Source organism: Schistocerca gregaria, chromosome 4 (genome assembly GCF_023897955.1).
Source record: "Schistocerca gregaria isolate iqSchGreg1 chromosome 4, iqSchGreg1.2, whole genome shotgun sequence".
Taxonomy (NCBI): domain Eukaryota; kingdom Metazoa; phylum Arthropoda; class Insecta; order Orthoptera; family Acrididae; genus Schistocerca; species Schistocerca gregaria.
In genome coordinates this window covers 107,119,019-107,146,496 of record NC_064923.1, presented here as the reverse complement: position 1 = coordinate 107,146,496, position 27,478 = coordinate 107,119,019, and the positions used below count along the sequence as shown (strand labels likewise).

At 43.6% G+C, this 27,478-nt stretch overlaps 1 protein-coding gene across 2 annotated transcripts in view; it reads right to left on the bottom strand.

Annotated features, from left to right (window-relative positions):
- The window catches only part of LOC126267510 (RNA-binding protein Raly-like), a 750,937-nt gene that overhangs the window by 256,723 nt on the left and 466,736 nt on the right, over nucleotides 1-27,478 (bottom strand). For both annotated transcript variants that reach the window (XM_049972810.1, XM_049972809.1), the window contains exon 3: nucleotides 2,453-2,560. In XM_049972810.1, the coding sequence (XP_049828767.1) occupies nucleotides 2,453-2,560 (108 nt within the window). The remainder of the gene's footprint in view (nucleotides 1-2,452; nucleotides 2,561-27,478) is intronic.

Genomic DNA, 27,478 nt, shown 5'->3' with positions numbered 1-27,478 from the left:
ACAAAGACGTGTGGTGCACATGGCCACCACCATCATCAGACTTAGCCCCTTTGTGATTTTTTATGGAGTTACGCGTCGTCGTCGTCGTCGTCACCACCCTCCCCCCCTCCCCCCCTCCCCCCCTCCCCCCCCCCCCGCCCTCACCATTGTATCGCACAAAGTTTGGTGAGAGTTTGAATATGGCCACAACGTGTGCCGTTTAACCTGAGGAGCTCATATCGAGTTTCTCTGAAACCTGTAAAGCGAGGTACTCTCATTAACAGATAAGGTTTGAAGCTAGTAAAGTGTATCGTTTCCTTTGCATAAATTATTGAAAATGTAAAGTTCTTTTGCATTCATCCTGCATAAATTAGTTCAGTCTCGCAATAACAACACGAATTTCCGGATTTTGTACAAAGCTGCGACGCTGCTCTGTTTTATTTTCAGTGCCTTGTCAGAAGATGCGGTCAGTGTTACAGTCATTTGTCTGACCCCTTAGCACGTCACTATATTTAATGTGGCAACGTCTATTCATTTCAAGCAGCAACAGTAACAATAAATAAACAAGTAAATAAAATAGAGCTTGGAAATTATCTCCGACCTTCGGGAAGTTCTTCAATATAATATGGAAATATATCCCATTCAATATGAACATAAATTTCCAGTGGAAAATAATCAGAAGTAATGGAACTAACGTATTTTCCCCACGTTACTAATTCATTGATGAAAAACGGCTTCCATGTTGTTATAGTTTAAAGCGAGTGCAGAAATTCCCGTGTCGCATGAAATCTTTACACTTTCCTTCTTACTACCGCCTTTACCTCTAACTTGTTAGAACTAATCTGATGTATACAGAGAAAATTGCAGTTTAAAAGTTCCTCATTTACTCGTTGCCTTCTACATTTGTTAAACTCGGAAAAAATGAAGACCACTGTTACAACAGGCACTGAAGGCTGATATACAAGCAAGTTCCATCGTTACTTCAGTTTACGAGTGGTTAGTAAAGCAAATGAAACTACGGATCACATCGAATACAACTACTTCATACTTCTTGTATGACACAATGTACGTTACGAAATTAATTTCCAAGTGAAAACGAGGATTATATGATGCAGAGGAACCCCAAGTAAGGAAGCCACGAATAATGCTGAATGTCGACAATAGTCAAGATGACTAGATCGTCCATAATAACAGCATTAACTCAATGATAGTTTAAGTACGCGGATTCTCGTCTCTTTTCACTTTTGCATGGTCAATGACTTGGTTATTTTCTCTTCAAAACAAACATGGTAAAAGTCTGTTTGTATTTGTGCTCGCAGTGGCGTATTACAATGAGGTGATGGATCTACTTTGTTCGACAACGTTGATTGTGACACCTTTCGTAGGGTTTCGGTACTGCCTGTACACGGAACTGAAATGTATTTTACACATAAAGGTACCGTACAAGAGAGTGAAATTAGACGGACTTCCGGCTACCATGCATGTCCCCAAACTATGACGTATGTATTATTAATGCTGCATTACTACGCGATGAATCTCCTTTGTTCTCGACGTATATCGCTTCGTGGGAAAATCTGACTAGTTGGCTATGAAGAATTTTGTAACATAAAAGTTCCAGAAGGAAAAAACTAAACGTGTGAGAAAGGAAATCATGATCAAAGGGTGCTAGAATCTGAAGCATCATCCGTACAAAGCGTTGAAGACAGTTTAGACGCAAATAATTGGACGAGTGAAAGTCAGAGTATAAGGGACTACATATAAGTACTGGCAACAAAAAGAGGTGACGAAAAGCTCAACGATCGATAGAGTCATTAGTTCTGATCTTCCTATTTCACATCGACGACATCTCTGCTCTGTTGATATGTGAAAACCTGATGTATCGTTTGGTAAACACACTGTACAATAATACTTGAGACCTTGTGACCCATGTCGAACAACCTAGGAATTCGTCTTTTTAAATACCGATATCGGTTAGGTGCAATGGGCCGGTTCGTAATAAATAAAGTCATGTAAGCCAAAGTGAAATTACTTCGGCTGGAATATCTGTGCTTGTAGAGCGGTCCACTGGAACGGCAATTTCGTACTCAATGTCCCTTGCAAAGCAGTCGTGGCTACCAACATTTCGCGTGTGTAACAGTATTACCAGTTTGAATACACATACTGACAGCTGCATGAATGCAGGTAACTTCTTATGTTACATTTTCAGATACTGACAAATCTTTTAAAAAAATCTCTGCGTGGAGGGCGGCTGAAGACGTAATTCGTTTGTATTATAAATCTGGATCATATGTTGCCTATTATTCTGACATACATCGAGTCAAGAGGGTACAAAAAAGACTCTGGTGACATTTTTCACTACCGAGAAGGCCGGCAGTTTAGCAGCTACTTACCTCCTTGACCGTCGTGTGTTTGAGGGCTCGGCTAACCGTGACGGCGGACGAGCTAGCGCCTAAAACAAGTGGGAGGCACTCACCGAGAACTTGGCCCAGCACGGTGCGCGCGTCCTCCCCCAGGCAGGCGCTGCGGGCGTCGAAGGGGTTCGTGAACTGCACGAACGCATAGCCTTTGTGCATTGAGATGCCTGCAACACGGCAGACGCCAGTCACGTTCGCTGAGACAATATTGTCCGCACTAATCACACACAAATAAATTATTCGTGCAGTTAACACTGTTGCGTAAAGCGAGATACGTATATAGCAAGAAGCCAGAATCAAAATATCAACAGTGAAATAATACCCTATACATGTGTAGCTCTGCAGCTTGCAAATTTTGTAAATCCAATCACAGTTAAAAAAATACACAGGGTGATCAAAAAGTCAGTATAAATTTGAAAACTGAGTAAAGCACGGAATAATGTAGATAGAGAAGTACAAATTGACACACATGCTTGGAATGACATGGGATTTTATTAGAACCAAAAAATTACAAAAGTTCAAAAAATGTCCGACAGATGGCGCTTCATCTAATCAGAATAGCAATAATTAGCGTACGTTCTAGGCGCTTCAGTCTGGAACCACGCGACCGCTACGGTCGCAGGTTCCAATCCTGCCTCGGGCATGGATGTGTGTGATGTCCTTATGTTCGTTAGGCTTAAATAATTCTAAGTTCTAGGGGACTGTTGACCTCATATGTTAAGTCCCATAGTGTGTAAGTAGGCTGTTTAGGTTTTTTTATTGGTAACGCCGCCACCACGTAGCACTCTGTATGAAAAATCACTGGCTGTGCTGTGTGCAGTCAGTGGCTGGTTGGCATTGTTGTAATACTCGCCATCGTACCGTTGAGCAGATGGATGTGAACAGCGCGTAGCGTTGCGCAGTTGGAGGTGAGCCGCCAGCAGTGGTGGACGTGGGGAGAGAGATGGCGGAGTTTTGTAATTTGTAAGACTGGATGTCATGAACTGCTATATATATATTATGATTATTAAGGTAAATATTTGGTTTGTTCTGTATTAAAATCTTTCATTTGCTAACTATGCCTATCAGTAGTTAGTGCCTTCAGTAGTTTGAATCTTTTATTTAGCTGGCAGTAGTGGCGCTCGCTAGTGCCTTCCGTAGTTTGAATCTTTTATTTAGCTGGCAGTAGCGGCGCTCGCTGTATTGCAGTAGCTTGAGTAACGAACATTTTTGTGAGGTAAGTGATTTGTGAAACGTATAGGTTAATGGTAGTCAGAGCCATTGTTTCGTAGGGATTTTTGGAAGTCAGATTGCGTTGCGCTAAAAATATTGTGTCAGTTTAAGCACAGTCTTGTATAATTTTTCAAAGGGGACGTTTCATACCTCACTGGAATCTTCAGATTTTTTCTTGTAGTTTGTGTAATTAGCGTAGCTTTTGTTTATTGCTAGCGCGTAATTGTAGAGAAAATCTCCTTTGTCCTTGTAGTCTTTCATTGCTGTACAGTAAAACAGTTGTGGCATGCATGTAGATTTGCACCAAGTATTTCGCAGCTGCGCTTGCAATTAACTAGATATTATCTGCTATGTCAATTTCTCAGCCTGTGAAAATATTTTTACATGAGACTGTCACTGTAGCGGAAACTGCTGTCGTAATATTTCGGTAAGAAAGGTAAGTGACCGTGACGTAATGCGTTGTGAGCGGCCAGGTGTGCCAGCTGCCTTGAGAAAAAGTCATTAGTGTGTGCCTTTGAGAGGCACAGGTGGAGAAAAAAGGAGGCCATTAACCTCGCTACTGACATTCCTTTGTAGAAAGCATCGCAAATACGACACGCCCAAACTTGAAAACATATGATTACACTGTGAAGCTCTTAATTTACGATATTTACTGAAATGAAATGATGAGAAACATTTTATATAGTCTTTCTAGCTGAGAGATTGCTCTTTTTTTTAGTATCCAGTTTCTATCTGCACTGCAGCATTGGTTAAAATAAAATTTAATAGATGTACTAATATCACTATTTTCGGTCTACAGACCCAGTAAAGAATCATTTTATGATGTACTTTCTTAGAAAAGAGAGTACAAATAGACATTTCCCTTCACAGGAATTGCAAAATAATTTTTTTTACCATCTGGTAACTTATCTGCTAGCGTATGTTCTCGTGATGCATCACTCTAGTGTGAAGATGTGACATAGGTATTAAAAATTTTTACTGTAATATTTTTTCTGCTTCAGCTTTGTCATGTTTAGATATAAGTTATTGTATTTGCTGCTGCTGTTTGCCAGGCATAGTGCTGCTAAATTTCACTTTGTATTACTCTGTTAAGCTAGTTTTACTACTGATTTATTTTTCTTGTTGCTGCACATTGGTTCATATCAGTTGTAATGTTGCATTGCTTGGTAATTTAGATTTACTGTAGCTTGCTTTGCCAATTTCCATTTTTTTTTGTCATTGCTGTTTAGGTTAATTGTTTCGCGCTGCTGCATTGCGTCGTCCCTTAGTTTAGCATCTGAGCTCAGTAGGTTTAAATTAGCTTAAGAGGGGGTAGACTATATAAGAAACTAACTATGATGAATTGGAAGAAAAGCATTGAGAAGCTATAAGAAAATGGTTTGGGAAAAAAATGTTTTCTTCCTGTCTCTGTGTACTGTTTAATATATTTTTTTCTCTTCTAATACTAAGCTACATTCACTATGATGAGGAATACTGTTATCCTCAAATATAATTTGCACTAATAACATGTTATTTCCTTCGTAAAAATGTTTACACATTAATTTTTCTGTTTTGTTCTAATGCTCATGTGTGAAGTTGATGTTTCAAAAGTTAGTCTGATCTTTTATGTATGTACTTATGTCGTACTTTTTGTAACACTGATGTGTTTGTTATTTCGATTCTTTTGTAAAGCCTGTATTACTGCAAATGTTATCTGTACTATTATGTTCTGTAATGACATATTTTGTACCTTTGTTATTGTATTCTCATGTTATAAAATTGTAATTGACATCAGTTCATCAAATTAAGTAACTTGTAAATTACATTTCACTGCACACATTTCTGTTGGTCATAGTATATGGACAATATGTGAGAAGAAGAACTGATAGTGTTTGCACGTGTGTTAATAATGCTGCAAGGGACTGGACAACAGCATTGCTGGTTCTAAAGACAATTCCAAAAACTTTGTGCGTGCACAAGTGGTGGTTGATAGACTTGCTATATTCTCCGCAAGACTCTTCAATGGTGATTGTGCACCTGCACAGTCGCAACAGATGGCTGCTAGCCATCTCTACAAGGACTACAATGGGTCTACACCTTTGATGACTCACCAATACCATTATTCCTAAAGGACAGCAGTGGGTCTGCAGCTCTGGTGGCCCACCAATGCCGTAATCTCCACCAGGACTACAATGGGTCTACTCTGTGTTGACCTACCTACCAATATTCTTCAAAACTTCGACTGACTCTGCTGTGGGTTTGCTCTGTTGTGGCCCATTACCTGTCTGCATGTCAAGAGTCAGCACTGTCTTTCTGTTGGAAGGACAACACTACTTCTTCAAGACTGCGTGGAAATCCACTACTTCCGTGTGCATTTTCTTTTATTGCTCAGTCTTTGAAAAAAACACTGCTATTTTACTGTGATGAATGATCAGGCCTGTCTATATGGACTGTGAGAAAATTTCAGCTTTTGACCAACATTGTATCAATAAGTTTGTGCATTTTGTTTCTTTGTTATTGTAATTACGAAAAAATTTTTCAAATCTGTATTGGCCACTGACCAAAACAATTTCTAAATTTTTTTGTGGGGAGCATGGGGGCTATGTAAGTAGGCTGTTTAGGTTTTTTTATTGGTAACGCCGCCACCACATAGCGCTCTGTATGAAAAACCACTGGCTGTGCTGTGTGCAGTCAGTGGCTGGTTGGCATTGTTGTAATACTCGCCATTGTAGCGTTGGGCAGATGGATGTAAACAGCGCGTAGCGTTGCGCAGTTGGAGGTGAGCCACCAGCAGTGGTGGACGTGGGGAGAGAGATGGCAGAGTTTTGTAATTTGTAAGACTGGATGTCATGAACTGCTATATATATTATGACTATTAAGGTAAATACATTGTTTGTTCTGTATTAAAACTTTCATTTGCTAACTATGCCTATCAGTAGTTAGTGCCTTCAGTAGTTTGAATCTTTTATTTAGCTGGCAATAGTGGCGCTTGCTGTATTGCCGTAGCTTGAGTAACGAAGATTTTTGTGAGGTAAGTGATTTGTGAAACGTATAGGTTAATGTTAGTCAGGGCCATTCTTTCGTAGGGATTTTTGGAAGTCTGATTGCGTTGCGCTCAAAATATTGTGTGTCAGTTTAAGCACAGTCTTGTATAATTTTTCTAAGGGGACGTTTCAAGTGCTCAGAGCCTTCTTTCTTTCTTTCTTTTTTTTTTGTTCTTTACAGGAAATGCTCAATATGTACACCATCAATCCTCAACGATAGCTGTAGCCGAGGAATAATGTAGTGAACAGCACTGTAAAGCATGTCCGGAGTTATGGTGAGGCATTGAGTCAGATGTTGTCTTTCAGCGTCCCTACAGATGTCGGTCGATCACGATACACTTGCGACTTCAGGTAACCCCAAAGCCAATAATCGCACGGACTGAGTTCTGGGCCCCTGGGAGGAAAAGCACGACGAAAGTGGCAGCTGAGCATACGATCATCACCAAAAAACGCGCGCGAGAGAACTTTCACGCGCCTAGCAATATCCTGCATAAACATCGTATGTTCCAGCAGGTGTTTATCATCCAGGCTGGGGATGATGCGATTCTGTAACATATCGGCGTACTTCTCACCGGTAGCGGTAGATGTGGTAAATCCAACCCATACCATGACTTTCTCGTCGTGCAATGAAGTTTCCACGACAGTTCTAGGACTTTCGTTAGCCCAAATTCTACAGTTGTGGACGCTGACAGACCCTCGGAGTGTGAAATGAGCTTCGTCGGTCCACAACACGGTATTCAACCGATCATCATCTTCCGCCATGTTTTGAAATGCCCAAATCGCAAATGCCCTCTGCTTCACTAAATCGCCAGGTAACAGTTCATGATGCCGATGGATTTTGTACGGATAGCATCGGAGGGTACGCCTAAGTGCCAACCAAACAGTAGTGTATGGAATGCCGGTGCGACGTGCGACTGCACGAGCGCTGACTTCCCCGTGCATACACGAATCCGCTACAGTCTCCATTTCTTCCTGAACTGTCTCAGCAGCATTACGCCTTGTGGTCGGTCGGCCACTACGGAGTCTATCGTCTAAACAACCCGTGACTTCGAACTTCGAAATCATTCTCGCCACAGCTGCATTTGTCAACGGACCTTTACCCGTTAGAATCTCCTTCCTATAACGATAGGATCGTAACGCTGAACTAGCACATTCCCCATTCTGATAATACAGTTTCATTAAAGCGCCTTTTTAAGGTAACGTCAAAATGCTGTGACTGCTGGCGCATCTGATTCTCTCTCTCATTACAGCTCCTTTTATACACGATTGTCATGCGCAGTCACTGACATTTTGCTATCCAGCGCCATCTGTCAGACATTTCGTGAACTTTGTTTTGTTTTTGGTTCTAATAAAACCCCATGTCATTCCAAGCACGTGTGTCAATTTTTACCTCTCTATCTGATTATTCCGTGGTTTATTAAGTTTTCAAATTTATACTGATTTTTTGATCACCCGGTACATCCCAACATAAGCTGCTCAACAGAACGACGTTTTATTTTTTAACATTGTTGACGATGTACACTCCTGGAAATGGAAAAAAGAACACATTGACACCGGTGTGTCAGACCCACCATACTTGCTCTGGACACTGCGAGAGGGCTGTACAAGCAATGATCACACGCACGGCACAGCGGACACACCAGGAACCGCGGTGTTGGCCGTCGAATGGCGCTAGCTGCGCAGCATTTGTGCACCGCCGCCGTCAGTGTCAGCCAGTTTGCCGTGGCATACGGAGCTCCATCGCAGTCTTTAACACTGGTAGCATGCCGCGACAGCGTGGACGTGAACCGTATGTGCAGTTGACGGACTTTGAGCGAGGGCGTATAGTGGGCATGCGGGAGGCCAGGTGGACGTACCGCCGAATTGATCAACACGTGGGGCGTGAGGTCTCCACAGTACATCGATGTTGTCGCCAGTGGTCGGCGGAAGGTGCACGTGCCCGTCGACCTGGGACCGGATCGCAGCGACGCACGGATGCACGCCAAGACCGTAGGATCCTACGCAGTGCCGTAGGGGACCGCACCGCCACTTCCCAGCAAATTAGGGACACTGTTGCTCCTGGGGTATCGGCGAGGACCATTCGCAACCGTCTCCATGAAGCTGGGCTACGGTCCCGGACACCGTTAGGCCGTCTTCCGCTCACGCCCCAACATCGTGCAGCCCGCCTCCAGTGGTGTCGCGACAGGCGTGAATCAAGGGACGAATGGAGACGTGTCGTCTTCAGCGATGAGAGTCGCTTCTGCCTTGGTGCCAATGATGGTCGTATGCGTGTTTGGCGCCTTGCAGGTGAGCGCCACAATCAGGACTGCATACGACCGAGGCACACAGGGCCAACACCCGGCATCATGGTGTGGGGAGCGATCTCCTACACTGGCCGTACACCTCTGGTGATCGTCGAGGGGACACTGAATAGTGCACGGTACATCCAAACCGTCATCGAACCCATCGTTCTACCATTCCTAGACCGGCAAGGGAACTTGCTGTTCCAACAGGACAATGCACGTCCGCATGTATCCCGTGCCACCCAACGTGCTCTAGAAGGTGTAAGTCAACTACCCTGGCCAGCAAGATCTCCGGATCTGTCCCCCATTGAGCATGTTTGGGACTGGATGAAGCGTCGTCTCACGCGGTCTGCACGTCCAGCACGAACGCTGGTCCAACTGAGGCGCCAGGTGGAAATGGCATGGCAAGCCGTTCCACAGGACTACATCCAGCATCTCTACGATCGTCTCCATGGGAGAATAGCAGCCTGCATTGCATCGAAAGGTGGATATACACTGTACTAGTGCCGACATTGTGCATGCTCTGTTGCCTGTGTCTATGTGCCTGTGGTTCTGTCAGTGTGATCATGTGATGTATCTGACCCCATGCATGTGTCAATAAAGTTTCCCCTTCCTGGGACAATGAATTCACGGTGTTCTTATTTCAATTTCCAGGAGTGTAGTTCCGGGCACATGCCCATCATTGGCGGTATTTGCATCAAAGAAGCCAAAATAGTTAAAGGCTTAACTCTGCCGTTTAGAGTTGTGTATGAGCTGTGTGATTGACTTCTTTTCAGATGACGTAATTTCACTTCCTGTCTTACACATATAGATAGGATATATTAGTAGATCCCAAAAATATATGGTGATAATACAGACCAGTGTTTTCAGTCATATCTTGATGAGTACAACGTATTTTCTTTTATTTCTGGGCTTTGGGCAGCAAAGACCGTACAGCCAACAACAGTTACAAAAGTGCGATATTAACATGATTGTATTGTCCATAATAGGGCAATAAATAAAAGTTCGATTTAGGCCGGTATTACACTACCATATTTTCTTGTCAAAGGTGATACGTCAAACATTAATGTCACATAAATTTGATGGTGTGATTGGTAACTTTGTCATATCTCACCTGTCGTCAAATAAATATGATCAAATACAGGATCTCGCAGCAAATTTCATCATAAAAGTCGTTCGTTTTCTCTTCGCTGTAATGTGAAATGTGACCGCTTTGAGTGCTTGCGTCCCTACAGCTATTTCACGTCTCTGTATTGGGTTTGTTTACATGGCTTCAAAGTTGGTTGGTACCTTCGACTGTTTTTTTTTTAAATTATTATTATGAGAAAACCTTTCTCAGTCGTTACGTCTGGTTAAAAATGGAAAGTGACGCGGACCTTGACCAAGTGCGACTTCCTTTTAACTGTACGGTATATGTTACATTGCATTAAGGATCTTTCGGGTAACTGAACAATTATCAATAATTACAGCTTTCTGTAGTTGTATATATATATATATATATATATATATATATATATATATATATATATATATATATATATATATATGGATGTAGCTGTATAGCGTTGATGTACTGGTGGATATTGTGTGGTTATTATTATTATTATTATTATTATTATTCGACTAGGGCGGGGGGTGAGCACGGGGCACAGTGCATGCTATTAATTGTGTGCTGATGGGCAGCTGAAATATGCTGCAGACGACTTCATGTTCACAATCACACCTGCAGCCATCCAGCTAAAGCCATCTGGAAACATCCAGGCAGCTTTCCAGCAAGCCGGGATAGAAGATGTGATCACAGTCTAAGATCAAAAATTCTTTCTTAGCTTTTCATGCTACTTTATTTTTGAAATCTGTATGCCACAAGTTAAAACAGCGCTTCATCTCATTTGCACTTTTTATTAATATCGTAGTTGTTGGAACACTAACTCCACAAACTAAATTATTCAAAGTTAGAAATAGTTCTTATTGCCCATATCGTGTACTAAACAATTATTTACCTTCACATATTCTCTCTCCGGTGCTTTATAAATCTCTTCACATGTTTCTGGAATTATTTTGGTTAACGTGCAGTGTGATATTAAAGTGCTCTTTCATGTATCAAGAAATCGCAGTGTCACTGTTTGCCTGTATCCTGCACATATAGCATTTCTCAACAGAGTATTCTGGTTTGTAATGTAAGAAGCCACTTTACTGAGCAAATTCTGAAATACACTCGTCCACTCGTAAGTAATTTATATATTAAGAACCTCCACTTGCAGCTCTCGTAACAAATTTTGCTGAATGCTTTAATTATCTCATTGTAATACTTATGGTTTTGTCCAAGTTTTGTTGTGGTCTTCAGTCCAGAGACTGGTTTGGGGCAGCTCTCCATGCTACTCTATCCCGTACAAGCTTCTTCATCTCCCAGTATCTCTGCAACCTACATCCTTCTGAATCTGTTTAGTGTATTCATCTCTTGGTATACCTCTACGGTTTTTACCCACCAAGCTGACCTCCAACACCAAATTGGTGATCCCTTGATGCCTCAGAATATGCCCTACCAACCGATCCCTTCTTCTAGTCAAGTTGTGCCACAAATTTCTCCTCTCTCCAATTCTATTCAGTACCTCCTCATTAGTTATGTGATCTGCACCTCTAATCTTCAGCATTTTTCTGTAGCACCACATTTCGAAAGCTTCTATTCTGTCCTTGTCTAAACTATTTATCGTACACGTTTCACTTCCATACATGGCAACACGCCATACAAATACTTTCCGAAACGACTTACTGACACTTAAATCTATACTCGATTTTAACAAATATCTCTTTTTCAGAAACACTTTCCCTGCCATTGCCAGTCTACATTTTATATCCTCTCTACTTCGACCATCAGCAGTTATTTTGCTCACCAAATAGCTACTTTAAGTGTTTCGTCACGTAATCTAATCCCCTCAGCATCACCCGACTTAACTCGACTACATTCCATTATCCTCGTTTTGCTTTTGTTGATGTTCATCTTATATCCTCCTTTCAAGACACTGTCCTATCCATCCAGCTGCTCTTCCAGGTCCTTTGCTGTCTCTGGCAGAATTACAATGTCATCGGCGAACCTCACAGTTTTTATTTCTGCTCCATGAATTTTAATTCCTATTCCAAATTTTTCTTTTGTTTACTTTACAGCTTCCTCAATATACAGACTGAATAACATCGGGGATAGGCTACAATCCTGTCTCACTCTCATCCCAACCACTGCTTCCCTTTCGTGCCCATCGACTCCTGTAACTGCCATCTGGTTTCTGTACAAATTGTAAATAGCCTTTCCATCCCATTATTTTACCCCTGCCACCTTTAGAATTTGAAAGGGAGTATTCCAGTCAACGTTGTCAAAAGCTTTCTCTAAGTCTACAAATGCTAGAAACGTAGGTTTGACTTTCCTTAATCTATTTTCTAAGATAAGTCGTAGGTTCAGTATTGCCTTACGTGTTCCAACATTTCTGCGGAATCCAAGCTGATCTTCCCCAAGGTCGGCTTCTACCAGTTTTTCCACTCGTCTGTAAAGAATTCGTGTTAGTATTTTGCAGATGTGGCTTATTAAACTGATAGTTCGATAATTTTCACATCTGTCAAAACACCTGATTTTTTTGGGATTGGAATTATTATATTCTTCTTGAAGTCTGCGGGTATTTCGCCTGTCTCATACATCTTGCTCATTAGATGGTAGAGTTTTGTTAGGCCTGGCCCTCCCAAGGCTGTCAGTAGTTCTAATGGAATGTTGTCTACTCCGGGGGCCTTGTTCCGACTTAGGTCTTTCAGTGCTCTGCCAAACTCTTCACGCAGTACCACATCTCCTATTTCATCTCCATCTACATTCTCTTCTATTTCTATAATATTGTCCTCAAGAACATCGCCCTTGTATTGACCTTCTATATACTCCTTCCACCTTTCTACTTTTCCTTCTTTGCTTAGAACTGGGTTTCCATCTGAGCTCTTGATGTTCATACAAGTGGTTCCCTTTTCTTCAAAAGTCTCTTTAATTTTCCCGTAGGCAGTAACTATCTTACCAGTAATGATATGTGTCTCTACATCCTTACATTTGTAATTATCCAAGTATGTTTCCTTTTTTAGGCTGCATTTTTTCCAGATACACAAACAGTGCAATTGTGGTACTAGCAGCTGCAGTGCCCAATAACCAAGTTGTCGTCCGCGATCTTGATATCTGACGAAAAGTATGACGACTGTGTAATACTCCTTTCTAGCGCCACGTCAAAGATGTCTGTCAAAGAAGTTTGACGAAACGTTGATCGCATTTTCTTGTCAAAGAAATATGATAGTGAATTATCGGCCTTACAAACAAGTTACAATGAAAACACAAAGACGAACACCAGACAGCCAACAGTATTTACAACAGTGCCAAGTTAACATGAATGGAGTGTTTACAACAGAGGAATTCTAAGAGTGTGAAGTACAAAGATAAGTTCGTTAAATAAATAAAAAAACACGAAATTACGACCCAGATTTTGAATTGGGGACGTTCCTGAGAAGAATGACACACACAGAAACTTACAAATGGAAACTTGGCAACGGCGTAGTTTTCAAAACAAAGTTAATGCAAAATAAAAACACAAACAGAAGTCCCAGTTTTCGAGCTTGACTGGTTCCATGGAAGGATAAGATCCACACAACTTCAAGGCTGGATGGCGACATCTTTCAAATAGTTTCCGAGCAAATAATACCTATGTATACCGAACCAGTTAAGTGAAGTAGTTTCACTTTGTACACAACCGTTTGTGTGGCCGAGTACTTGGTACACAATAACGTGACACGGTTCAGATCCGTCACCGTCATTGCGTCCTGATCAGAGTCCAGAAGCGGTGCCTTTCAACCGATTTACGTGTGGGGGATAGCACCCTTGTTCCACCCTCAGGCGAATGCGAGAGGGGGACCACGGCCGAGAGAAAACGTATCGATTGTATGGGCGCCAGGTGGCCGCTCTTATAGTGCTGGGGTACATTCCATTCGTAATCCTTGTCGTGATAAGCAGCTTTCTCGAGCTTGGAGTTGAAATTCGTATAAAGGACAGGTGTTGGGCGGCACTTTCCTATGGTAATACTCCTATTAGAGAGGCGGTCAACAGTTTCATTATGGAGAAACCCTTGATGACCTTTCATCGAGAGAAAGCTAACGTCAATGCCCACTGTCCGCTCGTCTATTGTGCCCTCCAAGACCTCCAAGGCATATGTGTTAGTCTCTTTACCAAACGCAGGATGACAAAGTTCCTGAAACACACTTTGGGGGTGCGTGAGGATCAATAAGAGCCGGAAAGTATGCGTTCGATAATAAATAGCCTCCCTGATGGCCTGTAACTCCGCCGCGTTGATAGACGATTCTGGCGTTAGTGCAAAACACGGTATGTCGTCAGAGGAGCTGAAGGAGGCGTATCCCACACCCGGCTCATTCTGACAGCCATCCGTATAGATGCAAGCATACCGTGGCCAATGTCGGGCAAGCAAGTGCTCCAGGTCGTCATTAATGTTCGTCCCCGTCCTGATTTCGAATGGTAATGACGATACCGCGACTGAGGTGAAGAAAGTACTATACGGATAGTGAAAGCAAAGGACTTTCGAGTCTTGCAGGGCTAGTGGATGTCGGCATTTCTGATATAAACGAATTAGTAAGGGAATTTGGTCCATCCTTCGCCTGCGAGGTGCCTGCGTGAGCCCCCAGAACTGAACCACCGTCTTGAGGAAGGCACAATCAAACATGAAAAACCGACTGAAGAGAAAATTATCGGACAACATCTACTGACGATGGTGAGCGGCGCTGCAGATGCTTCCACTAACACGTTGGTGGCTGTTGATTTCATGGTCACAAGAGCAAGACGAAGCACCCTATAGTCAAGGACTTATAACTTTACGCAAAGTCGATTTCGTCGCGTTACCATAGACGATGCAGCCGTAATGGGAGACAGGAGCGAATCAAGACCATATACATAGTTAAGAGGACTGCCTGTTCAGCACCTCTCCAAATTCTGGCACGCATCCGCAATATATTCGAAGTCCATTCCACCTTGTCAATGAGGTACGTAACATGACGTGTCTACGTCAGATCTCAGTCAAAGTAGACGCCACGTAGCTTGGCATGTGAGTGAAAAGGAAGTTTCTACGGTCCAAGCTGAAGACCATACCAGAAGTAATTGCGTCGTTAACTCTTGAATACCACCACTTCAGATTTTTCTGGCGACAAAATGAGTTCATTTCCTAACTCTCAAATGGCCAGCTTGAAATATGCGTTGTGAAGGCATAATTTTGTCATCCAAAAGCACGGCGAGTGGGTGTAGTACAAAGGTCGTCGCATACAGAAGAACTTTATCGATGGAGTAAAATAGACGTGCGGTTACATAAAGAGTGTACAGTAAGGGACTCAATACCGCACCCTGTGGAAGGCCACGGGACACTACGCAAGGCCCGTATAACAAGTTGACCAGGTCACAGACACAGACGGCACGACAATCGAGCAACCATTGATAGGTCTTAAAGGTGATATTGGAAGATCTACTAGTTTAAATTTGTTAATGAGCCCTCGTATAATAACACTGTCATTTTTCAATGTCCATAGAAAGATACTTGATACTGTCAATAGTACTTCTGCCCTTAAGTGATACTTTGCCTGGGGGAGCCAGTCCTGGTTTCCAATACCATTCTTCACAGAATTTGAGAAGACGTTCAAAGTTCTTGCACATACATGACAACAGGGCAATCGGGCGATACGACGTCGCTCAACCAGGATCCTTTCCAGGTCTCAGTATAAACGATATTTGAGACGTCCAATCAGTTGGAATGTTCCCGTTCTCACGAATGTCACTGAAGATGCGCACAATAACGTCTTTGGGTTATCAGACAAAATGCTGATCATGGAATAATGGATATGGTCGTATCCAGGTGACGTGTCCTTTGAGTACTTCAGAGCCCTTTAGAGTCGGCACACTCATCTATGCAGGTGTGCAACATCATGGGAGGCACTAGTTTCCGTTTGCAAGAGAAAACCATGCCCACAGTCGCCAAGCGGGGATGTTCGTGGGGAGATATTCACAAAATTAACTCCAGCGTTCTTTTCACCAAGCCTTGAGAAAGCGGTTAATAGCTGCATCCGCCTGTCTGTAAGCAACGTAGTTCTCATTCTTGGTCCCACCAGGGAACTGTCGGTCTGTTAGTGCACAGGATAACTCTCTTCTGTGGGACAGAAAGCGATGCTGCTACGGCGAGATGATTCCCAAAACTAATGTACCTCATTTGCAAGGGCGTCTCAGTGGGGAACGATGATAATTGTTCACGCATTATTGCGCCATAATGGGACCAATCTGCCTTCGTCACGGCTCTTTTATGAGGCTGGCTGTGGACAGCTACAGAGATCTGCGTGAATGTTGACATAAGAAGAGCGTAGTTGTTAAAAAGTTCAAATGTGTGTGAATTCCTAAGGGACCAATCTGCTAGGTCATCGGTCGCTAGAGTTTCACACTACTTAAACTAATTTACGCTAAGAACAACACACACACATCCTTGCCTCTGGGAGAGCCCGAATCTCCGGAGGGAGGGGCGTAGTGATTACACCCCGTAAGATAAGGAATAGTGGTCCATGAAAGAAGCGAGTAAATGGAAGCCAAACACAGGATTGACCCGTCAACGGAAGTAATGTAGAGAAACTATCACTGAGGACAATGAGATTGAACTGTCGAGAATCTCCAGAATATCAGCACCCAATCTCTCATTGAACGCGCAACCCCATAGTCAGTTGCGCGCGTTACAATCCCCACAGAATAGGAAAGGATGTTCCAAATACTGTACCAAAGCTTCGATGGGAATAAACGACCGCGGCCAGCAGCAGACGGCCACAATAGTCATTCGATCGATCGCAGAAGAGCCTAACCACTATCGTTTGAAAGCTGTAGATAGCGTCGTAGGACATCGGTACTGCGTGTAGTACAATACATTACTGATGAAGAGGGCAACTCTTCCTCAGCTGTCCTCTCAGTCTTGTTGGTTTATCTGATAACTTCGAAGGCGGATGACGGTATCTGGTTGCAACCATGACTCAGTGGTGACTGCCTCTGCTATCTTCCACGTGCAAAGTGTCATGCTGGAGTGCGTCCTTACTGGCGATCGCAAATCACCCATTCCTATCGATGGCCCTAAATCCTGCAATTGCGGCTGGGAGTTAGGAGGGTCATTAATTGTCATATAGGCTGTATGTGTGGAGCTACAACGATACAGCCTTCACCAAGAATCAGATGAAATGTCTGATACCATATCGGACGAGTCAGTGATTCCTAGGGACTTGTATGTGTGTCTTTATATATATATATATATATATCTTTCTGCCCAATTTGCTAAAACACTTGATATTCATTTTGAAAGCATATATAATATTGTGGAAGGACTAAATTATGATTGTCAGGGGATTACTGTTATTAACAAAATTATGTACTAGTGCTGAGTTAGATGTTTAATCAAGAACTTTAAGTGTTAAATATTTGGTGGCAAGTATTAAGACGCTGTGAAAATGTTGGCGTAAGTGGATGGCGCCTCTAATTGTCTTAATTACAGTTGATTGGTGGATTGACACAGACAACCTCATTATCTTGAGAAACGGCTTAAAAGTTATTACCAAGCGATGTATTTTCATTTGGTATCTAATTTTATGGCCTCTTCTGTAATTAATATCCTTTGTAACAACATTTCTAATTAACTCTCCAATTGTTTGCATCACAGAACTTTCCCATTTTGACAATTTGGGGCCTTATTTGTAAATTTTACTTATGTTGGCGGATAAAGCACGAGATCTGTACTGTAATTGAATGTCAGTAACCAAATTCAAACTGTAATGAATAACGTAACTATAATAATACAAGAGACATTATTTAAGTTAAGTTCAGATCTATTTTTATATTTAAAACTAGAGATGATACTATAAAAAGTATGTCAATTAATATTGTATTTTATACCTTATTCGGCTGTGACATCAGTTTCTTTACGTTTTGTAAATTTTTTAACTGTTACATCAAAATTGTACAAATTTAATAATGGGTTATTTTGAGATTTGTTGTTAAGATTCTATATAAAGCAAAGCAGCAATGCTGCAGGAGAGGTAGTTGTTGAGTTGTTGTTTTGTAAGACAGTCAAAGAGATCTGTAAGTCAGTCAAAGAGATCTGTGAAGTATATCAGCCAGTGTTTTGTTAACGTGACGAGTATGCAGTTTAGTTGTCAATAAATTTCGATAAGTTGGAAACTGTTATATTCTTTTATCAAATGAACTCGAGGCAATAGAAAGTTAAGTTAAATGTAACGATCCGAGAGGAACGTCATTAAGTTCCATATGGCTGTGTCTTCACGTCTTCAAGGAGGTGTAAAATAAACCAGATTTTTTTCTTTTGATGACGTACTCGCTGTTAATACGAAGCTTTGGTGGTTATTGAAGGTACTTAGGAGGATATGGGTTGTTTGGTAGAGGGACTTGCAGCAAATGGTGAGAGACAAAATGTCTTGACTAATTTCTGAAAAGCTTTGTCGCCAGGCTGGTCTGGGAACGCGCCATTTCGATGGACCTCTCGTGGCGGAGAGACGGCACCCGATCTGTCTATTGACTATAAGTTATTCTCATGATGCCCCATTTCGTGAGGAAGAGAAATCAATTGGCTCGATACCGGCGGTGGCGGTGCTTTCGTGGAAGTCTTGTGTAGGACTGACGGTTGTGGTGAGAATCTTGAAGGTGGTGGCGGAAAAACCATGCGACTTTTGGGACTGGGAAGCTGTCGTAGAGTAGCTCAATATGTGTGTTGTAAGCAACCAGTTACCCTTTCCGAACTGGCATACATTCTTGCACGGTGTAGCTCTTGTTGACGGAGAAATACCACGTACGATCTCTCTATAACTTGGTAATGACTAGAGAATTTCAAATGAGTTCGAACCGTCGCCGTGCACGAATTGGTTGGGTGTTGTCCGCCGCACCTCATGCAACGAGTATGGTGTCTGTCAAATGATGAAAACGCCAGCAGTTTCTACATTGAATGACTGGGGAAACGCACGGTTCCACCGAACGGCGAGTACCCAAGATAGCAAGTCGTAGGAGTAAAGTTTGTGAATGAAAAACTACCATACAGACTGGAATTCCCACTGTTAATTCAGGCTTAGAATGATGTTACTTAGTACAGCGGTTTGATAACTGCAACAGGCGCATGCTCTCCATTTCTTCGACTATCTCATTATCTGTCAGATAAATGTCAACATCGCGAAAAACGACACACGTGTGGAGCAGGACGTTGGGGATATAGACGTCAAACTTATGGTCTCAGAAAACGGAGGTCTCTATTAAATTGTTGGCAACCGCACTTCAATCTTGTCTCACCTTCTGCACAACAGGATGATGTTGACAATATAGTGCTTTAAATGAGAGGTATAGGCACAGAACAACGTGCCCACCGACATACACTAATCGCAATTGAAATTGCTACACCATGAAGATGGCGTGCTACAGACGCGAAATTTAACCGACAGGAAGAAGATGCTGTGATATGCAAATGATTAGCTTTTCAGAGCATTCACACAAGGCTGGCGCCGGTGGCGATACATACAACTTGCTGACATAAGGAAAGTTTCCAACCGATTTCTCATACACAAACAGCAGTTGACCGGCCTCGTATCACCAGCAGTCGAGATGACAGGCATCTTATCAGCATGGCTGTAACGGATCGTGCAGCCACGTCTCGATCCCTGATGCAAGAGATGGGGTTGTTTGCAAGACAACAACCACCTGCACGAACAGTTCGACGACGTTTGCAGCAGTACGGTCTATCAGCGCGGAGACCATGGCTGCGGTTACCCTTGTCGCTGCATCACAGACATGAGCGCCTGCGATGGTGTACTCAACGACGAACCTGGGTGCACGAATGTCAAAACGTCACTTTTCCTGATGAATCCAGGTTCTGTTAATAGCATCATGATGGTCGCATCCGTGTTGGGCGACATCGCGGTGAACGAACATTGGAAGCGAGTATTCTCCATCGCCATACTGGCGTATCACCCAGCGTGATGGTGTGCGGTGCCATTGGTTACCCGTCTTGGTCACCTCTTCTTCGCATTGACGGCACTTTGAACAGTGAACGTTACATTTCAGATGTGTTACGACCCGTAGCTCTACCCTTCATTCGATCCCTGCGAAACCCTACACTTCAGCAGGATAATGCACGACCGCATGTTGCAGGTCCTGTACGGGCCTTTCTGGATACAGAAAATGTTCGACTGCTGCACTGGCCAGCCCATTCTCCAGATCTCTCACCAACTGAAAACGTCTGGTCAATGGTGGCCGAGCAACTGGCTCGTCACAATACGCCAGTCACTACTCTTGATGAACTGTGGTATCGTGTTGAACCTGCAGTACACGTCATCCACACTCTGTTTGACTCAATCACCAGGCGCAGCAAGTCCGTCATTACGTCCAGAGGTGGTTGTTCTAGGGACTGATTTCTCAGGATCTATGCACCCAAATTACGTAAAAATGACTCGTGATCGTGCGGTAGCGTTCTCGCTTCCCACGCCCGGGTTCGATTCCCGACGGGGTCAGGGATATTCTCTGCCTCGTGATGACTGGGTGTTTTTGTGATGTCCTTAGGTTAGTTAGGTTTAAGTAGTTCTAAGTTCTATGGGACTGATGACCATCTATGTTAAGTCCCATAGTGCTCAGAGCCATTTGAACCATTTTTGCGTGAAAATGTCAGTTCTAGTATAATATATTTGTCCAATGAATACCTGTTTATCATCTGCATTTCTTCTTGGTGTAGCAATTTTAATGGCCAGTAGTGTAGAATAGAGTTTGCCCATGTTCTTATCCAAGCTATTCACGAAAACAATGTGCAGTCCTGCATCAGATCGACTGGACCAGTTGTTGACACTAGACCACGCAATCGCATCGTGAGGGGTCGAGGGGTGATCCTGAGAGTGTTCTGTGTTTGTTTACACTGTGCCACCAGCAGAAGGGGGATCCGCTCACGGCATTTCATCCCAAGCTTATCCCAGTCCGTGAAACTATTAGAGTCGACACAGTGTCGTTTGTTAACGGGGCCGCTTTGCTGCTGATGATGGTTCAGCTGCATCGGCGTGATGGCTGTCTTGCTTACTGACCTGATGTAGTTGCTGTTGTTGTTGCTGTTGTTGCTGCTGCTGCTGCTGCAATTTAAGCTGCTCGAGCTGTTGCTGCTGAGCCACTTGTTACTGTTGAAGTTTTAGTTGCTGATGATGTTGCAGCAGGAGATGCTGTTCCTCATGGTGAAGTAGCCTCCTTTGTTGTAGAAACTGCAGGTTCAGGGACAGGTGTTGACCCTGCTGGGTACCACAAGGAATTGCAGACATCGTCGACAACCGGACATCCGACGATGCATTTTGATGGCACATTTCCACCGTCGACAGCATGACCGGAGCAGTGTCAGGAGGATTGGCCGTTTGTGAGGTGACCAGTCAATCACTACCGCCCACGCAACGCTCATGATATTGGTATAAATACTCTTACAAGAATAAGAGTACGAATCGACACATTTGTCCGAGCAACGTAAACAGCACAAGACCTCGCGGAGCGCACCAGGAAGTACTTGCTACGAGAGCTCGCCTCAACCTGAGGCAAAACATTATGACCACCGCCCTTGAATGGCACCTGGTGGCGCTGTTGACACGTGAAGCATTAAAGAGATCTAAAGAGTATCTCGAACAACAGATTTAGAGATGCTGCCCGATTGCGAATTGTGACATGACAACAATGACGAACTACAGTCGCACGTCATCTACGTAACACTGCCAGCTCATTAATGACTGGTAGAATGCTCATCTGTTGTTTATAGTTGTTAGCTTAAGCTGACAACGTAGTTACTGGTGTGAGTCTCTTATACACCAGGAATAAAAGCAGTCTCGAAATTTTTTCGGCAGACGCTGTAAATAATAGACGAGACGAATGGCGGAATCGTTGAAGTGACGATGTGTTCAGTGGCCGAGGGTGATTCGGATCCACCGCCTAGCCTGAGTATCGCTAGAGAGACGTCAGAGATACCAGCGCTCAACAAGACAGGCGCGGCTAGCGCTCACACTGGGCGCAACAGCCGCGGAAAGCACGTTAGGTGGCGCCGCCCTCTGACTAGTGTTTAGCAATAGCCGGCTGCGGTTTTTAGTGGTAGTCAGCCTCTCGCTAGTCACTGAAGCCTTACGTACGTGCCACTGGATAGCAAAGTGCTCTGACTAACGTTTTTGTGATTTGGACTTTACGCTGAATTGCAGTATATTCTTAGATGACATGGTTACGCTCTGGACTTGTCATATGGTTAACTCACATTGTAATCTCCGCTATCAGTCACCAATGGAACCGCATGTTTCGTTCGGCGGTTTTCCTCGTTCCCCCCCCCCCTCCGCCCTTGCGACAATCATACACTGTGTGTTTCCTACGAAGAGTAGGATAGAAAAATATGGGCCACAAATGAGGAAATCGACTAGCATAAAGGAATCTCATTTAAGGACAAATCGTCATGGCCCGGCACCTGGGAAAGAGCACCACGAATACCTCGAAGCTGATCGGATCTTCGCGTGCTGCAGTAGTAAGCATGTATGAAAATTGGCTGAAGGATGGTGAAACTGGTGAAGGGCGACAAGACATGGGACGTGTACATCTCATTACTGAACATGGAAATAGGAGGTTGGATGGTTGGTTTAAAGGCGGGAGAAGGGACAAACTACGAGGTCATCGGTACCTTGTTCCTAATAAAACAGTGCCACATGTTTGACAAGGAAGCTAACGAAACATATAACACAAAACGGAAAGAAATGAAAAGCCAAAAGAACGAAGGGAAAGTAACGAACACTAAAAGGAACGTAAGAGGACAAGAAAACAGAGACGCTAGAAACAGAAGAGAATAAAACATGAAAGTAAATTACAGTGGCTAGCAAAGCACGAGAATAAAAAGAGAAGCCAGCCACTCTGCAACAAATTAAAACCTCCATCCAAAAAGCACTAGGGTTGAAGACACAGAGGGACAAAGGACATGCGCTAAAACTTACAAAGAAGTATAAGACCCACTCTCACGGATAAAACGTAGAACTAAACGTGCTGTGGAGGCACTGTCACCCAACACCCAAGGCAGGGTGCTGGGAAAGTTAAAAGTCTGCCTCAGAGCGGCTAAAAGTGGGCAGTGCAGCAAGAGGTGGACGACTGTCATTTGGGAGCCACAGCGACACTGAGGTGGGTCCTTGCGACAGAGTAGGTATCCATGCGTTAGCGACATATGGCCAATGGGAGCCGGCAGAGGACAACGGATTCCCTGCGAGAGGCACGCATGGAAGACTTCCACACATTCGTAGTCTCCTTAATGACACGCAGTTTGTTATGCGTGCTGTAATGCCATTCCGTCTCCCAAAGCCGGAAAACCCTGAAATGGGAGGACTATCTGCTCTGTGAAGCAGGGCTGATTCTGAATTGCGGCTGATCTGACGACAGAGCACAAAGCTGGTGTCGGCAGCAGACAGTTCGTGTACGCTGGTGAATACTGGGTTTCGCAGCACACAATCCGTGCGAGTTGTCACGTTGGTCCAACGACATCATCGGTTCAACCTGTAGTGGACACAGTATCACCAAGACTAGACCCTAAATTAGCAGATACACCGAGAGAGGTGGCGCAGTTGTTCGCATACTGGACTCGCATTCTGGAGGACGATGTCCACATCTGCGTAAGACCATCTTGATTTAGGTTTTCTATGATTTCCCTTAATCACTCCGGGCAAATTCAGGGAGGGTTCCTTTAAAACGGTCACGTCCTATTTTCTTCCCCATCCTTTCGTAATCCGAGCTTGTGCTCTCTTATGACCCTGTTGTCGACGGGACGATAAACTCTGACCTTTCCTTTACCCCCCCCCCCCCCCCCCAATAGATGCGTGCCGCCTGCCCAGAAGAACCACGTTTCTTTCTACACGGGGTCGATGGTAGTACCCGGACACGCTGTCATCCAAGCGAATGGCTGCTCGAAACACGCACCACTACATGGACGCCAGTCATTCGAGCCAGTATTATATGCTATGCTCTAGGGGACACTCACCCTGGTTTCCTGGAACCTGTGGTAGTAATCGAAGGTACCATGACAGCTGCGAACTACGTTCACATTACTGCGGGCCTCCCGGATGCCCTCATGCTCAATGTCTTTCCCAATAGAGATGGCCTCTTCCAGCACAACTGCCCGTGTCATAAGGCCAGAAAAGTGACAAACTTGAAAGGGCTAACTGGCAAGCAACACCTCAAAAAGCCGTATCCTAAACTGAGTCCCGACCTCATTGGCAACCGGATCGCAGACCTCACAAGTGTAAAGAGAGACAAGAATCATACCAGAGCAGTAAAATGTAAACTCTCTAACCACAAGCGCAGTGTCCCAAGAAACGAGCCGCTTTCAAGGCCCTTCTCCACAGCTGAAGTAGAAAGTGCTGTCAAGCAACTGAAAGTCGGTAAGGCTGCTGGCCCCGACAACAACTATAATGAATTTATTAAGAACATGGGCCCACGCTGCATACGCTGGCTCACTTCGCTCTTCACTTACATACTCAAAGAGAACAAACTTCCCAGACAATTCAAACTGTCGAAAGTTATTGCCACTCTCAAACCTGGCAAGCCTGAAGACAGTCCTGAAAGCTGCCACCCTATAGCACTGCTCAGCTGTACATTCAAACTTTGGAACGAGTCCTCCTAACCAGAATAGTACCGTTCATCGAGGCTGCTACCCCTCCGGAACAAGCTGGCTTCAGACAAGGACGCAGCTGCACCGATCAAGTTCTTGCCCTAACTACCCATATTGAAGCAGGTTTCCAAGGCCATCTGAAATCAGCAGCTGTCTTCATCGACCTGACAGCCGCATATGACACTGTCTGGCGACAGGGGCTGATCTACAAGCTACTGCAAATTGTAACAAGTCGAGAAATTGTGTATCTAATAACCAGCATGCTTAGTGAAAGGCAATTTGAAATTTTTCTAGGCAGCTCTAAAAGCCACAAAAGGAAACTAAATAATGGACTACCACAGGTATCTGTTTTAACCCCATCACTATTCAATTTATACATCAATTATTTACCAACCACAATATCAACTAAATTCATCTCTGCGGATGACATCGCACTGGTAGCACAGAGCAGTAATTTCGAAGATGGTGAACGAATTCTTACGGAGAATTTGGAGACGATGTCAACTTTCTTTCAGAACTGGAGATTGATCCCAAGCACATCAAAAACTAAAGTCTCTTGCTTCCATCTAGCGAATCGTGCTGCGAACTGCAAACCAAGAGTTCTGCTCAATGGACAAACGTTGAGGTACAATCCTTTCCCAAAATCCTTATCGCGAGCGGTAGCCTTTCATATGTTCAAAAAGGCTCTGAGCACTATGGGACTTAACATCTATGGTCATCAATCCCCTAGAACTTAGAACTACTTAAACCTAACTAACCTAAGGACAGTACACAACACCCAGCCATCACGAGGCAGAGAAAATCCCTGACCCCGCTGGGAATCGAACCCGGGAACCCGGGCGTGGGAAGCGAGAACGCTACCGCACGACCACGAGATGCGGGCCTTTCATATGTAGTCAACAATGCGTCTACATTTGCATTTTCAACTTTTCGCGGCGCAGTGAATAGTCCATACATTTTGGGGTATGCAGCAGCGCAAATAAAATTTCTTCCACTGATATCTCGCCCGCGAATCGTCCGGCCATCCTCAGAGTGCGTCGCAAGACTGATGACAAGGTGCCAAGCGGAGCCTTACATGCTTCACCGCAGCGATACGCGCCTCGAAGTTTCATTTGCGCGGCTGCATGCCCGAAATTTAATGGACGGTGTGTCTACATTCTGTACTCCCACATTCATTATGTATATTTTCGCACAGGGTGGACATTTTAATTGAAAGTCGCTTCCCAGGTGTCGGTGGATAAATACGACATTTGAGATATGCATGTCCGAAGAAACAATGCATTGTACTTCTGGACAACACAGTCATTGCAATATCTTATTTATCCGCCAAGAACGGGCAAGCGACTCTTCAATTAAAATGTCTCCCCTGTACGAGAATGTACGAGGGTCATTCAATAATTAAAGAGACAAATTGGTCTGGAGAAAGAAGCGTTTATTTTTACAAAACAAAACTTTCTCTACTTTTCAAAACAGTCCCCTCGAACATTTATACAGTTATGAGGCTGTACTTCCCAGCCCATTTTGTCGACGGTTTCACGGGTTAGTTGAGCAATATGAGGACGTGCGTTCTCTTGATGGAAATCACACCTATCCTCTGAGATCCACGACGTCTCTCCCTCATGGCTAGCTTCACCCTCTTTAAAAGCAAATCTGAGTTGCATTGGCTGTTCATTGTACGCTGCTCTTCGAGATAATAAAAAAACTGGACTTTAGCATCCCAAAACAACGTCAACATTATTCCTGATGATACTTGGGTTTTGAATTTTTTCTTTACAGTTGAGTTGGTGTGCTTCCACTCCATGCTTTATCTTTTTGATTCTGACGCACAACAGAGAACCCAAGTTTCATCACAAGTTAAAATTTTGTTGAAGTGCTCAGCTTCTCTTTCATAACGTTCCTTTAGCTCTGTGCACACACTGTTTGGTTCCTTGTGTAGCCGTATCAACTCCTTTGGGATCCATCTTCCACATGTTTTGCGGTACTTCAGCTTGCTACAGATAATGTTATGAACAATACCAGTACTAACTTGAACCTTATCAACTATCATTTCCACAGTCACATGGCGGTCAGCACGAATAATGTTAGCAATTCGACTTTCAAGTGAAGGAGCTGAAACTGCAACTGGTCGGCCAGAACGCTATTCTACGAATAATAGAACGTTTTAAACTAATATGGACGTTTAAAGCGGACTCGCATCTCTTGAAATGTATTTTTGAGGTTATAAACAAAAGAATGTTGATACATGAACTGATCAGGACTCATTCCAGTGATGCCAACTTAAAGCCATAAAAGTACCAAACTTGCCCTACTAATAGTTTTTTTTTTTCCCACGACCAATTTGTCTCTTTAGTTACTGAATGATCCTAGTATATAACGAATGTACGAGTGCAGGTTGTCGACACATGGTTTCTATATATGGAGTTTGAGTCTGTTGGATAGCTCAAACGTAAGGCGACCGCTCGCGGTAAGCGGAAAATCCTGCCTAGAGTGCCGGTTCGGCACCATTTTTCATCGTCGTCATTCTATTATACTGCTGATCGTTGTCCGTATTCGAAACTTCGAATATATTTCATTTATACGTGTAAACGTTTGATGTTACGCAATAGGTGAGAGCTATGTGATTTACGTCCACAGACAACGACTGTTTTGTGGTTGCTACAGTTTTCTAATCTGTCTTCTCGGTTCTCCAAGCACTTGAAACGAACTACAAGATAGCAGTGACTAGCCCCACACAACACTGTACGCCCAGGATAATTTATTTTGCCTTCTGAAACGCAGATGCCGTCGAAGATTGGCATATGCCCGACAATAGCAAGAAGATAACATCAAAAATTTACAAT